The sequence below is a fragment of the Athene cunicularia genome (genome assembly GCF_003259725.1).
Source record: "Athene cunicularia isolate RWA chromosome 8 unlocalized genomic scaffold, athCun1 chr8_part1, whole genome shotgun sequence".
Lineage (NCBI taxonomy): Eukaryota > Metazoa > Chordata > Aves > Strigiformes > Strigidae > Athene > Athene cunicularia.
This window is the reverse complement of record NW_020799109.1, coordinates 27,163,007-27,175,104: the sequence shown is the minus strand read 5'-3', so window position 1 is coordinate 27,175,104 and position 12,098 is coordinate 27,163,007. Positions and strand designations below refer to the sequence as shown.

The 12,098-nt window shown below is 50.6% G+C and overlaps 1 protein-coding gene across 1 annotated transcript; it reads left to right on the top strand.

Moving 5' to 3' along the window:
- Positions 1-600: 600 nt before the first annotated feature.
- Positions 601-3,139, top strand: TMEM121 (transmembrane protein 121). The gene has a single exon (XM_026854302.1). It carries the CDS (start codon positions 1,207-1,209, stop codon positions 2,143-2,145), a length of 939 nt encoding a protein of 312 aa, XP_026710103.1. The 5' UTR covers positions 601-1,206; the 3' UTR covers positions 2,146-3,139.
- The last annotated feature ends 8,959 nt before the right edge of the window (positions 3,140-12,098 follow it).

Sequence of the window (12,098 nt, the reverse complement as noted above, 5' to 3'; positions counted from 1 at the left end):
CATGCCAGCCCTAACCTCACCCCTACTTGAGTAGGGACGTGCCTCACACTCTGCGAGTTGCTTTACCCACTCCTCTGCTGCAGCCGTGGGCAGGCGTCTGGCAGCCTGCCACATAGAGCACCTCTTCACACCCTGTCAGGCAGCGGCTCAAGACGTGAGGAAAAAACCCCTGAGCCCTCTCCGGAGCTGGGACACAGCCATGGTGGGTCACCTGCAGCTGGGGGTGCTGTGGGCCCAGTGGGACTTCACAGTGTTACAGGGCACTTATGGATCTGCCTGTCTCCACCTGGGTTCTGCTCCTGCTTTCTCTGTGGGAGCACCCAGGACTTGATCTTGCCAAGGAGTTTTGGATGGAGGTGCCTGTGTAAGGGCAGCATGCCATGTTTCCATGCAGGACTCCCTAGGCTGTGTTTGTCCTCTATAAAAAGTTGTTCTGCATTAAGCCACACACAAGGCACAGTGGTGGGTGTCCCAGCGGTGGGATGGTACCTGGTGGGAGCCTGGCCTATGCCATGGTGTGGTGGGAGCTGAGGGAGGTTGTCATCCTTGCCATCCCTTGGCCAACATGGAGGGACCCTAACGCTCATTCTCTGCTACCTTTTCCAGGGATGGAGGGATGCGCGTACAGCTGGGAGCAGCAGGAGCACAGCACAGCCCTGCGGGGATAAGTGTGAGGACACAGCAGGACCCCACCAGACAGCAGAGGACCGTGGGGTCTCACTGGGAAGAGGAGAGCTCCCCTTCTTTCCCTGCCAGCCAGGTCTGCCCTGCTGCCCAGTCGCCTACTGCGTTTCCAGAGATCTGTACCAGGATTTGGGGCTTGGAGCCTGGAGGTGCATTAGTGTCATAGGATCACTGGAGACCCTGACAACGATGGGGGACCCACCACAGAGGAGGGACGTGCCTTGTGGAGGCCCCGCACCTCTGTGAGCCCTGGCTGCTGTTGGCAGAGGCTGCCTGGGGCTGGGGGCAAAGCGGTGGTGCTTGCAGGGCACAGCCAGTGAAGGGTGAAGAGCTGGGGACAGAGTCTGCCCAGGGCCCCGGGGTCTGCCCAGGGTAGAGCCACTGCTTCTCCAGGGACCTCTTCCTGGGGTTGGGGGACAGAGCAACCCTTGGTCCCCAGGGCCACCACAGATGTCCCCCTGTGCCCCACCAGCAGGACTGCTCCCCTAGTGCCGGCACAGAGGGAGGGCCACTCATCTCACAATGGTGCTGCCGCCGCCTGACAAGCGCCATGTCTGTCTGACCACTATTGTCATCATGACCAGCATGGCCTTCATGGATGCCTACCTGGTTGAGCAGAACCAGGGGCCCCGCAAGATCGGCGTCTGCATCATCGTGCTGGTGGGGGACATCTGCTTCCTCATTGTGCTGCGCTATGTGGCAGTGTGGGTGGGGGCAGAGGTGAAGACAGCCAAGAGGGGTTATGCCATGATCCTGTGGTTCCTCTACATCTTCGTGCTGGAGATCAAGCTGTACTTCATCTTTCAGAATTACAAAGCAGACAAGAAGAACCTGGAGACGGTGGCCAGGAAAGCCCTGACCCTGCTCCTCTCCATCTGTGTGCCAGGGCTCTACCTGGTGCTGGTGGCCTTGGACAGCATGGAGTACATACGGACCTTTCGGAAGAAGGAGGACTTGCGGGGGCGCCTCTTCTGGGTGGCCCTCGACCTGCTGGATATCTTGGACATCCAGGCCAACCTGTGGGAGCCACACAGGACCGGCCTGCCCATCTGGGCGGAGGGGCTCATGTTCTTCTACTGCTACATACTCCTCCTGATCCTGCCTTGTGTGTCCCTCAGTGAGATCAGCATGCAAGGGGAGCACATTGCCCCGCAAAAAATGATGCTCTACCCCGTCCTCAGCCTGGTCACTATTAACATCGTCACCATTTTCATACGGGCCATCAACATGGTCTTGTTCCAGGACAGCAGGGTCTCCACCATCTTTATTGGCAAGAACATCATTGCAATCGCCACGAAGGCGTGCACCTTCCTTGAGTACAAGCGGCAGGTGAAGGAGTTCCCCCAGAACGCCATTGCCCTGGAGCTTCAGCAGAACTCCCTCTCCCACAACCAGACCATCCACAGTGCACAGGGCATCCCCCATGAGCCGTCGCCCACCAGCGAGATCCTCGACACATGAGGGATCACCCCCAGATGAGTGTTGGTTCAGATAGCCCCAGGCCAAGCGGAGGAGGGATGCTGCTCTCTTGTTGCACGGGGTGAGCACGACGAACAAATCCCAGCAGCAAGGGCTCTTCTAGGCACAAAACACCAACCATGTTTTAATTGAGCTATGGAGTGTCCCCTAGACGTCTTCATCTCAGGTATAACCCTAGGAGTCCTCCAGACAAACCAAATGAACTTGCAAAGGACCTGAACCAGCTAACCCTTTCCCTCCCTCCCACCACCTTCTCCCCTCCCAAGAAAAGACCACTAAGGTTGCAGTGTCCCTTTTTACTTCTCGAGCACCTCACCTTTACTCCAAGCTTGGAATGAAGATTTTGTTACCAGAGTCCTTTTTATGGAGCGGGGACAGGGGCATAGGTGTATGGGTTGGGGGGGAGGGTGGGACGTTTGAACCAGTAAACCCTGTGATCGTAGATGTCTCTTATCTCCAATGGTTGTGTTTACAGTTTCCTATTTATAATGACTCCCAGGGGCTCCCAGGCTGCCCTGGGGGCCAGTATCCTTTGCAGTTGGTGGTGGGCAAGAGCAGCAAGCCCTGTGGTGGGGAGTGGGGCTGGGGGCCAGCATGGCTCCCTAGCCGCGGGATGAGGGGGACTGCACCTCCACCAGCGCACTATGCCGACTCTGCTGGGAGCAATATTTGACAAGCTAAAGCTGATCTAATGCTGGTGTTTTATGTATTTCATTCACTCCAAACAACTCAGCACAATATTTCTATTTTTAGAAGGGTCTGTCTGTCTCTCTCCCTGCTGTTGCAAGCCTCACTGCCTGCAGCAGCCAGTGCAGCCGCCCTGGCCCTGCCGGCACTGCTGCAGGCAGTCTCAGGCACCCAGGAGGGCTTAGTAATAAGGATGGCAACGATGCACTTCACTCCGGCATTGAGTGTTTATAAAGAGGGCTGCTTTCCACAGCTACTATATTTTTAAAATAAAGTATTTCAAAGAAAACCAAACCCAAAAATGAGCCAGGAAGGATGTGCTGCCCCAGGCAGGTGGCTGGGCTTGGAGATGGGCACGGCTCTCCTCTGCCGGTGTGTGCAGTGGCAAGGGTCTCAGCTAGCCACGGGCAGTGGGGTGGGAGGCGAGGGCCAGCCGCACAATAAAGGCCCCATGAGAGCAATGGCTTCTGGTGGTCTCTTTTCTGCCAGTGTGGGGAGGGAGGGGGGCAGCTCACCAATGGCCCAAAACACTTGTTTCCTCCTATATCCACCTCCCCTGGACCTCCAAGTGCTGTCCCAAGGTGCTGTGCCCTGCACTCAGTGAGTGGTGGGCACAGAAAGCAAATAAATAATTTTTTCCAGCTGAAATGCTGCCCCAGAGACTGGGCGCCTCTCAGCTGCCTGCACCTCAGGGGAGGCACGAGGAGACAAGCAGAAAAGCTGCATCTCAACCACACCAAAATGGGATATTTTTGCTTTTTCTGAACAAAACATTTAATTTTGAGGAGACAGAATAAAATGCCTGATGCTGTTTACATTTCCACATTTTCTCCTGGCTCTGCTCACCAAATTTGACCTAAATCCACAAATCATTTCAGTCTTCATCTTTTCAGTCCATCATGATCTGTCCAAAACATTTCATCCAGCCCTGATACAGCCTTCCAAATTTAGGACCAGGCATTCACAGCTCTGTTTGGCCACCCTGTCACCCAGGGATGATTCTGGGGGGTTTCCGCTGCCAACAAAAGTGGATTTGCAATAGATTTAGCCAACTGGAAAAGTATCTTCCTCTTTCCCTCGGAGAACATGAAGGGAAGAGGGCAGGTGATTTAAAAGGTATTAGCAGAAATTAATTAAATTGCTAAATTATTCTGGAATACCTATGGAATTACATATTACATCTCTACTGGTGCCATTAAAATACATGCGATTAACATCAGTACAATTAACTCCCAAGTATCTAATAACATTCTGCCACTCTTTTAGGTAATTAATTTATGAGACTTCGTTTTATAGCTCTTCCCCAGAACTAAGCAGAGGAAAACCTGCAGATGCTGGAAGCATGGTGCTGCTGGCTGTGGCCTGGCACTGCGCAGCCCAGGGCTGAGACATGCCGGCTCGGGCAGTGCCCAGTATCAAGCTGCACCCGCAGCAGTATTTTATCCTGGGGATAAAATAAATTACCCAGGGGAAACTCTGACAGGTTGTTGTGTGTATTTTTGTTCTGTCTCAGCTTAATATTAGAATAAGTTAATATTCCCTTGAGCCTCATCTGTTGCTAAGGTTGCTTGGGGGGATGTCTGGAAATAGTGCTTTATCCTCCTGGTGCTGTAACCTCCAAGCAGGCTTAGAGTCCCCACAACCTTTTCCCGAGGCTTCAAGACCCTGCTTTCCACTGCTAACATGGAATTCTCATCTTTGTGGAGAGGGGTGTCCTTGGGGAAGGGCTACCCTGAGCCCCTGCATTAGGATCAGGGGTGGGAGGAGAGGTCCTGGAGGCAATGCTCCCCTGGGATGCATCATTCCCATAAAGGCACCTGAGCTGGCTGGTGCTTGAAGCCCCCTCTCTGGTGAAGGGAGCAAGGAGAGGCTTTTCTTGTCTTCTGCTGTTCAGTATCCCCCAGGGGCTCTGTGTGCATCATGTTTCTTACTCAGCAACACAACCCTTTCTTTCCAAAGCCATCTTGGAAGCAAGCATTACAAGCCACCGCTCCAGAGCAGCTGCAGGAAGAAGGCTGAGAAGCAGGGGAGAGGAGGGGTAGCTGGGAAAGGTGGCATGGTGGGTATCTGTGAGCAGGAGGGGAGAGACAGGGCAACCATCAAAGACCTTGGAGACATGGAGACAGTGCAGCAGTAGGAGCACTGCAACTGTTCCTCACCCAGTGCTTGCTGAGGGCAATGCAAGCCACTGCTGAAATCCAGCCCTGCCCAGCAGAGACAAGACCCTGGGGAGCTGTGGGACCAGCAGGAGGGACAGCAGGGAGGTGGCTGCACAGGGTGACTGGCTCCCAGCCTGCCTGTTTGTTAGGGGAAGGTGATATTTTCCCACAAGCAATGAGAACTAAAGGAAACAATTAAAACTAAATAGGCTGGAACTGAGCAATTTTTCAGCTTTCATCTGAGAAGGTATGTTGGCAAAAGAGCTCCTTTGTGAAATGCAAAATCCTCCTGGCAAGATGTAGGCTCCCACCTGCTGAAGTGAAAGCAGTGCAACAATAATGCAGAAGAAAGGATGCAAATTCCCAGCCCTCCAGAGGAAAACCCACAGGGGCAGCATCCCCTGCCATTTGAAAACAGGCCACAGGCACAAGGGAGCCCGTGCGCTTGATGGAGAGGGGTCAGCAGTTGTTTGGGGACCTAACTGGTACTGTCCCACCAGTTACCAACCTGCTGGGCAGTGCTGAGGGGAATGCCTCCTTCCAAACCAGGCGACAGCCCCTGGAGGAGGTTCACCCCATAGCTTGCAGGGGACATCAGAGCAATGGCACCCTCTGGAGATGCAAAACCTGAGCTTCTCTGAGCCTTTCTTCAGGCTGGTGCCCCTGCCAAACATTTGGATGAAGAGGCAGCAATGGTTTTGTGGTGCTGCATGCCCGACACTGTGAGAAGAACCTGGACCCAGCTCTTGTGTCCCAACAGCTTTGTGATACCTGCAGTACCTCCACCCTTCTTGCTGCCTTGGGCTGAATTACCAAATATTTTACCCTCCTGGGAGCTCGCATCCAGCATGCAACATCACGAGCAGCTTGCTGCTGCTGCCTTGACCTGTGTGCTGGTGCTGTCCACAGCCAAGGGCACTAGGAAGGCAAGCGGGGTGTGAGCTGTAGCTTTTCTTTCCTGGGGTCCTGGCAGCTCTCACATACCTTGCTTGTCCTCTGATGGCCTCCTTTTGGCAGGTGAAAATATCTGATGCTGCCCTGTGCAAGGCTGAGAGGAGGGTAGCTGGTGTCCAGCACCGAGGTGAAAGCACCCTGCAGTTCTGCAGCCAGATTCTCCACATGAGCAACGGCACTGGTGTCTTTGTGAGGTATGACAGTGCTTGGATGGTTCGGGAAAAGAAAGACACCCACTAGGGCAATGTAGCACAAGGATGGCCCTGTGGGCAGGCTGGCTCTCTGCAGTGCGAGACTTTGCAAACCACACGCCAAGAGCAGGGTGCCTGGGGACAGGCTGCTCTCCCAGCCCAGCTTCGGCTCCTTTTTCCTGAGGTTTAATTACTGCTCACACCCTGGTCTTTCCCAAGGCACAGGCTCTCTTGCAGTCCTGGGGCATGGCTGCTCTGGCATGGCTGTGGAGCACAGCAGCGAGCCCCAGCCCCACACCCATTGCTGCTTTGTGGATACCTGAGAGCATCACCTCCTAAGTAACCCTGGGGCAGTGCAGGAGGCAGAAGCCTGCAGGGAAGCCAGGGCAGGGTGCAGGGAGATGCTGTCCCACTGGCAGTGGAGCAGTGGGATGCTTTGCCTCCTAACCTGCACTGCTCTGATTTCCTCCTCAAGCGCGCCGTGTGCTTGTGTGCGCAGCCCTGCTGCAGCAGGCACTGGGCTGGACGGCAGGAGGTTTTGAGGCTGCCAGACTGTGTTTAACTGGGCAGGGTAAAAAGGGTCTCCATTCCCTCCCTTTTGAAACCCATATGCCCTCCCTGCGGGGGGCCATGCATCCTGATGCCACCCAGTGCAGCCCCATGCACTGTCACCTCGGACCATATGCAAATCAATATTTTTTTTTCTTTTGTTCAATCAATTTATTGAGTGAAGGGAGATTGAACATTCATGCCAGTAACTGTTTTCCTTGTGCCTGCCTCAGATTCACTGCACTTTTTTAGCTCAGGCCAATGCTGCAATAAAAAACAAAGGGCGGGTATCCAGAGCACCATAGCAGCAATTCCTGTCCTCCTAAATTCCTCCTGCCCAGGCTCTGTGGCAAAAGTTTGAGTTTCTCATTAATTTAATCCTAACTTTTAATGCCCTGGATTTTTCAGATCTGTCTTATTTTTAGGTCTGGCATCCTTGAAGGATAATATCCCTTTAAGTTACTGATTTGGGCTTGCTCATTTAATTTCACCTTAATAAAGATTTTATGTGGTTTAGACATGTTCAGTGTCTCAAATGTATTGACATGGCAGCCTGAAGAAGCATTATGACCATAATGGTTTAGGAAGCATTAAAAGGACCCTGGCAAGCTATATTGATTGCCCTCTTTTACAGTTGTTTGAAGACAAAGACCAGTCAAAGAGAAGAGGAGTGCTATAGTTTGTTTTTATGTGAGCTTCCCTGATGTTACAACATTTCATGTGTGCAAAAGGCATTTGTAAACATACCTCTGCAAGTTCTTCATTGTGATGTGAAGAAATGATGATCCTGTTGCTGGAACGCTGTCAGGAGGGGGATTTTGAAGGAAAATGCTGCAGATAGATTGCAGAAAAGTCACCTCCAAGGAAGGGGCATCAAAGTGTAGATAAATAAATAAATAAATAAATAAATAAATAAATAAATAAGAAAATAAGATGCCCAGATGCTCCCCACTGGTTTATCCCAGACGAAAAGCCCACAGGCTGACCATAGCTCACTTGGGACTTGCTGCAATACATTGAGGGAAATGGTAAATCATCTTCCGAAATCTGTCCTTCCAGCTGTGGGTTTCCCCATCAGTTCTTCCCAGCTAATGTATCCTCAATGTCTGTGCAAAAATAAAAATGCATTATAGACATGGTACACTAAGTGCAACAGAGATAAAACTTAGTCGAATGATCCATTGACGGAGTAGAAATGTGCTTGAGATGGGAGAGAAGCATAATTAGTGCCTGCTGTCCAATATTTGCATACTAAGATACATCCCAGAGGCCCCTGTACAGCCACTTGGCCAATTGCTAAGGGGAGGATTTTTTTAAAAGACAGTTTACTAATTGCAATCAGTTTCCTCCAACCCAAGCAAGGGTGACTTCTGTTCAAATGAGCCATGTGGCAAGGAAAACACTGGCTGCAGCAAACCAGCAGCATCTCTAACCATACAGCCATGCATTATTTTGCTGGGCAATGCTGGTGCAGGCTCTGCCCTCTGCACCAGCCTGGCGTGTGGGTGCAGGAGCCAGTGCTGGGCTCCTGCCTGTCTTTTGGGTAGGGCAGAGGAAAGAGGGGCATCCCAAGAAGCAGGTTAACAAGGCACATGCAATGAGGGGACTGGCCCAGCTTGAGGTCCAAGGAAGCACCTTACTTATTCACCTTTAAAGCATAATGTGGCAGAAGAGCTATTGCTATGACACCAAATCAACATTTTGGGCCATAAGGCCAGCAGACATGAGGTCTGCAGGGTGCCATAATCACAAACCTGTTTACTAGTGCCTTTACATTGCCGTAACTCACTGATCACCCTTGTCTTTGTCTCCAAGGCTCCCCTGCTTCTCCAAATCTGCCATAAAAGAATAACCCATCCCTTGCAGGAGCTCATGGGGCTGTGGATGCTGAGAAGCAGAGCGTGGTGCCTTGAGCATGCCAGGCACATCTTCCCACACCCCGGGTGGGCCACGCTAGCAGGCATCAAATAACCCAGCATCTCAGCTCCCCGGGCTTTGCACATGAAGCCTGCTCTGCCCAGCAAAATAAATACCTTGATCAGAAAAAGGCACTGTTTCCCTTTTTTGTACTAGTGCCAGGGAGAACTTAGTATTCAAAAACTGTTTTCAGATGTTTCACTTCACAGCTGGTGAATGAACTCAGAGAACTCAATAAACCTCTTTGTAAGAAATTATCTCTCATTAATCTCTCTGGTGAGGCTGGCACCTGGAATAGCATAAATCTTTACCTGCACATACTAGAAGACAGGGGAATGGGCCATAAGCAGTAAGCGTGTTATACTGGGAGAGTCCCAAACGCCAAATAAAGAATAAATCCTCATAAAATTTTCCTCCTGATCTCCTCCTGGGAAGAGGACATTAGCACTTGGAGGAGATGGATGCTTGGTGGAATGGCTTTTAGCAGGATATAGGGCAGCACAAGGGCCTTGAGCAGTCTGCAGGCATTTTCAGGGGAAACCTCTCCTCCTTTCCATCAGACATTTCAGGAAATATCCAAAAGCTTTAAATGGTACTGCCCACTCAGGAACAAACTGCTCCACCATGACTGCCAGCTTGCAGCTCCCTGCCTCATCCTGACTAGCTGCTTTGGAGACTATGGTTTCTGCCTCATCCTTATCTATGGTAATAAGCTGGGCTGGCTGTGGTGGAGCACACCGTACACCTCCAGTATGTATGATCACATGCTTCAAGCCTCACAGCTACCAAACTCATCTCTCTGGGGCAGGACATCTCTGAAATATGCTACATTTGGAAAGGAGAAAGGTGATTTGAGGAAGCCTTGAACAGCTTGCTGTAGAAATAGCATCCAGAGTTTTCTCCCTTGCAGAGGATTTTGAAGTTTATTTTGGTGTCCTTTGCTTTGGTGCAACAGATGGCAGAGAGATGTGGTGGTCCAGAATATTAATGTTTCCCTCCAGCATCCATGTCCTCAGAGCAACAGGAGTCTCCATGCTCTTGCTGAGCATCATGCAGGCTCATCTTATGTCTTGGGGCCATGCACTTCCCACTTCAGCTGAGAATTAAAATGTGTGGTTCTGCCCACAGTGGCCCCATCGGGGACAGGGCATTTTGCATCAGGAGAACTGCAGGGCAAAGGCTGAGGCTGGGAAGCAGCGGTGTGGTTATGGCAGAGGTATGAGCCACCTTGCCCAAATGGAAAACAAATGAAAACATTAAAACGCACTGGAGCAAATCTGTGCTGTGACCATAACCACCACACTGCACTGGAAAGAGTATTCAGCCCATATTTTAAGAGTAATTTTTTATTGATGCCTAATGTCCCATGACCAGTGTCCAGTGAGGACCAATTAAGTATTTGCCCAGATCAAATGCATGTCTTCAAGTGATAACTGGGTAAAGGATCTTCCACCATAATGTCAATATATTATTTTGTACCATGGAAATAAGTGTGTCATAAAAATCCCTCCACTCCCATATAATGGCTACCCTCTCCCTGTTCCCGGCGTGCCACAGCAGCTCTCTGCATGACTGGGCTGCCAGGGCTGTGAAGCATTGCATGGCTCAACTTCCAGCCTGCTGGTAACCAGAGCTGAGCTCAGTCTGCCGTGGTCCTTCAGACATCCCCAATGGACAAGCTGTGGCAGAGGACTATAAGCTATTCAAAAAGGATAAAATTATACAGCTGCAAAGTTTAATAACATGAGCTCCAGGAATCACACAGATAAATTTAATGGTGACCACTTAGAGACCTGCTGGCTCAACTGTAATATTTGACAAGGTTGCTGAATAATATGCCAGTCTTTCTCAGACCCAGGCAGGCCTATAAAAGTCAGCAGGATGGAGACCAGTGTTTCAGCCCTCTCCAGCTCTGCTTAGGGAGGATCTGGCACTACACCGCTCATGAAGCATGAGTCTCACACCTCCCAAGCACCACTGTCAGTGGGCCAGGCGTTTTCTGCTGGGAATGTGATGCCACCAGCCCAGTGGTACTTTGCAGCCTGTGCCACCCCTGCTTCGGGCTGTTGGGACTTCTGAGCATCACTCCCCGTGGCTGGCTCTGCCCTGTAAGATCCTCTCTCTACTGCCTCACACCTCTGACAGGCACTTTCCAGGGGCTCTGCCTGATTATGTCCTTCCTTTATTAATTTTCCTTAAAAGTAGAAAATTACATCCATACATGAGTGCTGCAGGATCCAAGATTTTAAAAATGATGAGTGCTCATAGCAGCTGTGCCTGTGCCATCCTAACACAGGCACTTTAAATGCTCTTTGATTTTTGTTTTAACAAGAACAATGCCAGGTTCAGGGCACATGGACTTGCAAAGGAAGGGATGATGTGCTTTAATAGCTGTCTCTGTTCTTGCACGGATTCATGTGGGATGCTGGAAAGGTTGCCAATGCCTGCAGTCAGCTAATATGTGGGGCCTTGCGGAGAGATCAACAGCAGTGTCAGGAATGCCCCAGCTGCAGCAGGTCTCCTCACTTACAAACCTAACCTTTCCAAAGCATACTGGGCATTTGCCTTTGTCATGATCAAGCTTACAACAGGTTTCTACTTTCTCTTTTTCCCAGACATCCCTCTGCAAACCACAAAATGGTCCATAATAGATTTCCAATATGTCCCTGGAAGAAATCCAACCCCTGTCATGCTTAAGCACTGCCATGGTGTCCGTTTAATCACTCCTTTACCAGGCTGAGCAGCTTGCCATACCCATCTCCTCCAGCCTGGACCTTTGCAGGACACATTCCCAGCAGCACACCAGGCCCAGGAGGAGTAAGATGCACCTTAGCATGGTTCTCAGGACCACAGTAGCAAGCTTGGCATTTAATCTGCTGCAGCACCAAGTAGGATTTCACAAAGAATCTACCTGTAGTGGTCAGTACCTAAAGGACTTTAAAATATGTCCTTTAACTCATTCCTGAAGGACTTGTATTATTTTAATGAGCATTTCAGGGAAGAAAAGCTCTCTGTAGAGCACTAGCTTTGAAAACTGAAAGCTCTCTCACCAACACACAGTATCATTTGATTGACAAGGCCAATGCCCATAAACCATGCTGATTGACATTAATTAGTCTGCCAGCCTTTAATTGCTTCTGATCATGTCCTACATAACTCTGATTAAAAAATTAGTCCCATGCAAAAAAAAAAAACCAACCCAAACAATCAATGCAGCAGGGGATAATTTGAGAAGATCTCAACTGGTGCCTGGGATTTCACACTCAATGCCTTTGCTCATGGAGCATGAACAGATTTTTCCAAAGGAACGTCATGGAGCAGGGTCAGGCAGGAGAGGAAGAAGCCGTTCAGCCTAATAGTTATAACAAACCTCTCCTGCTTAAGATATTTTTCCTTCACAAGAGGGAAAATCCTGGAAGAGAGCAACTAGCCAGGCAAGACCAACAGCCAGAGCTGCAGTGTTATGGAGCAGCAGGAG

Excerpts from the sequence above, each read along its gene's own strand:
- TMEM121 (XM_026854302.1), top strand. The coding sequence starts at position 1,207 with ATGGTGCTGCCGCCGCCTGACAAGCGCCATGTCTGTCTGACCACTATT.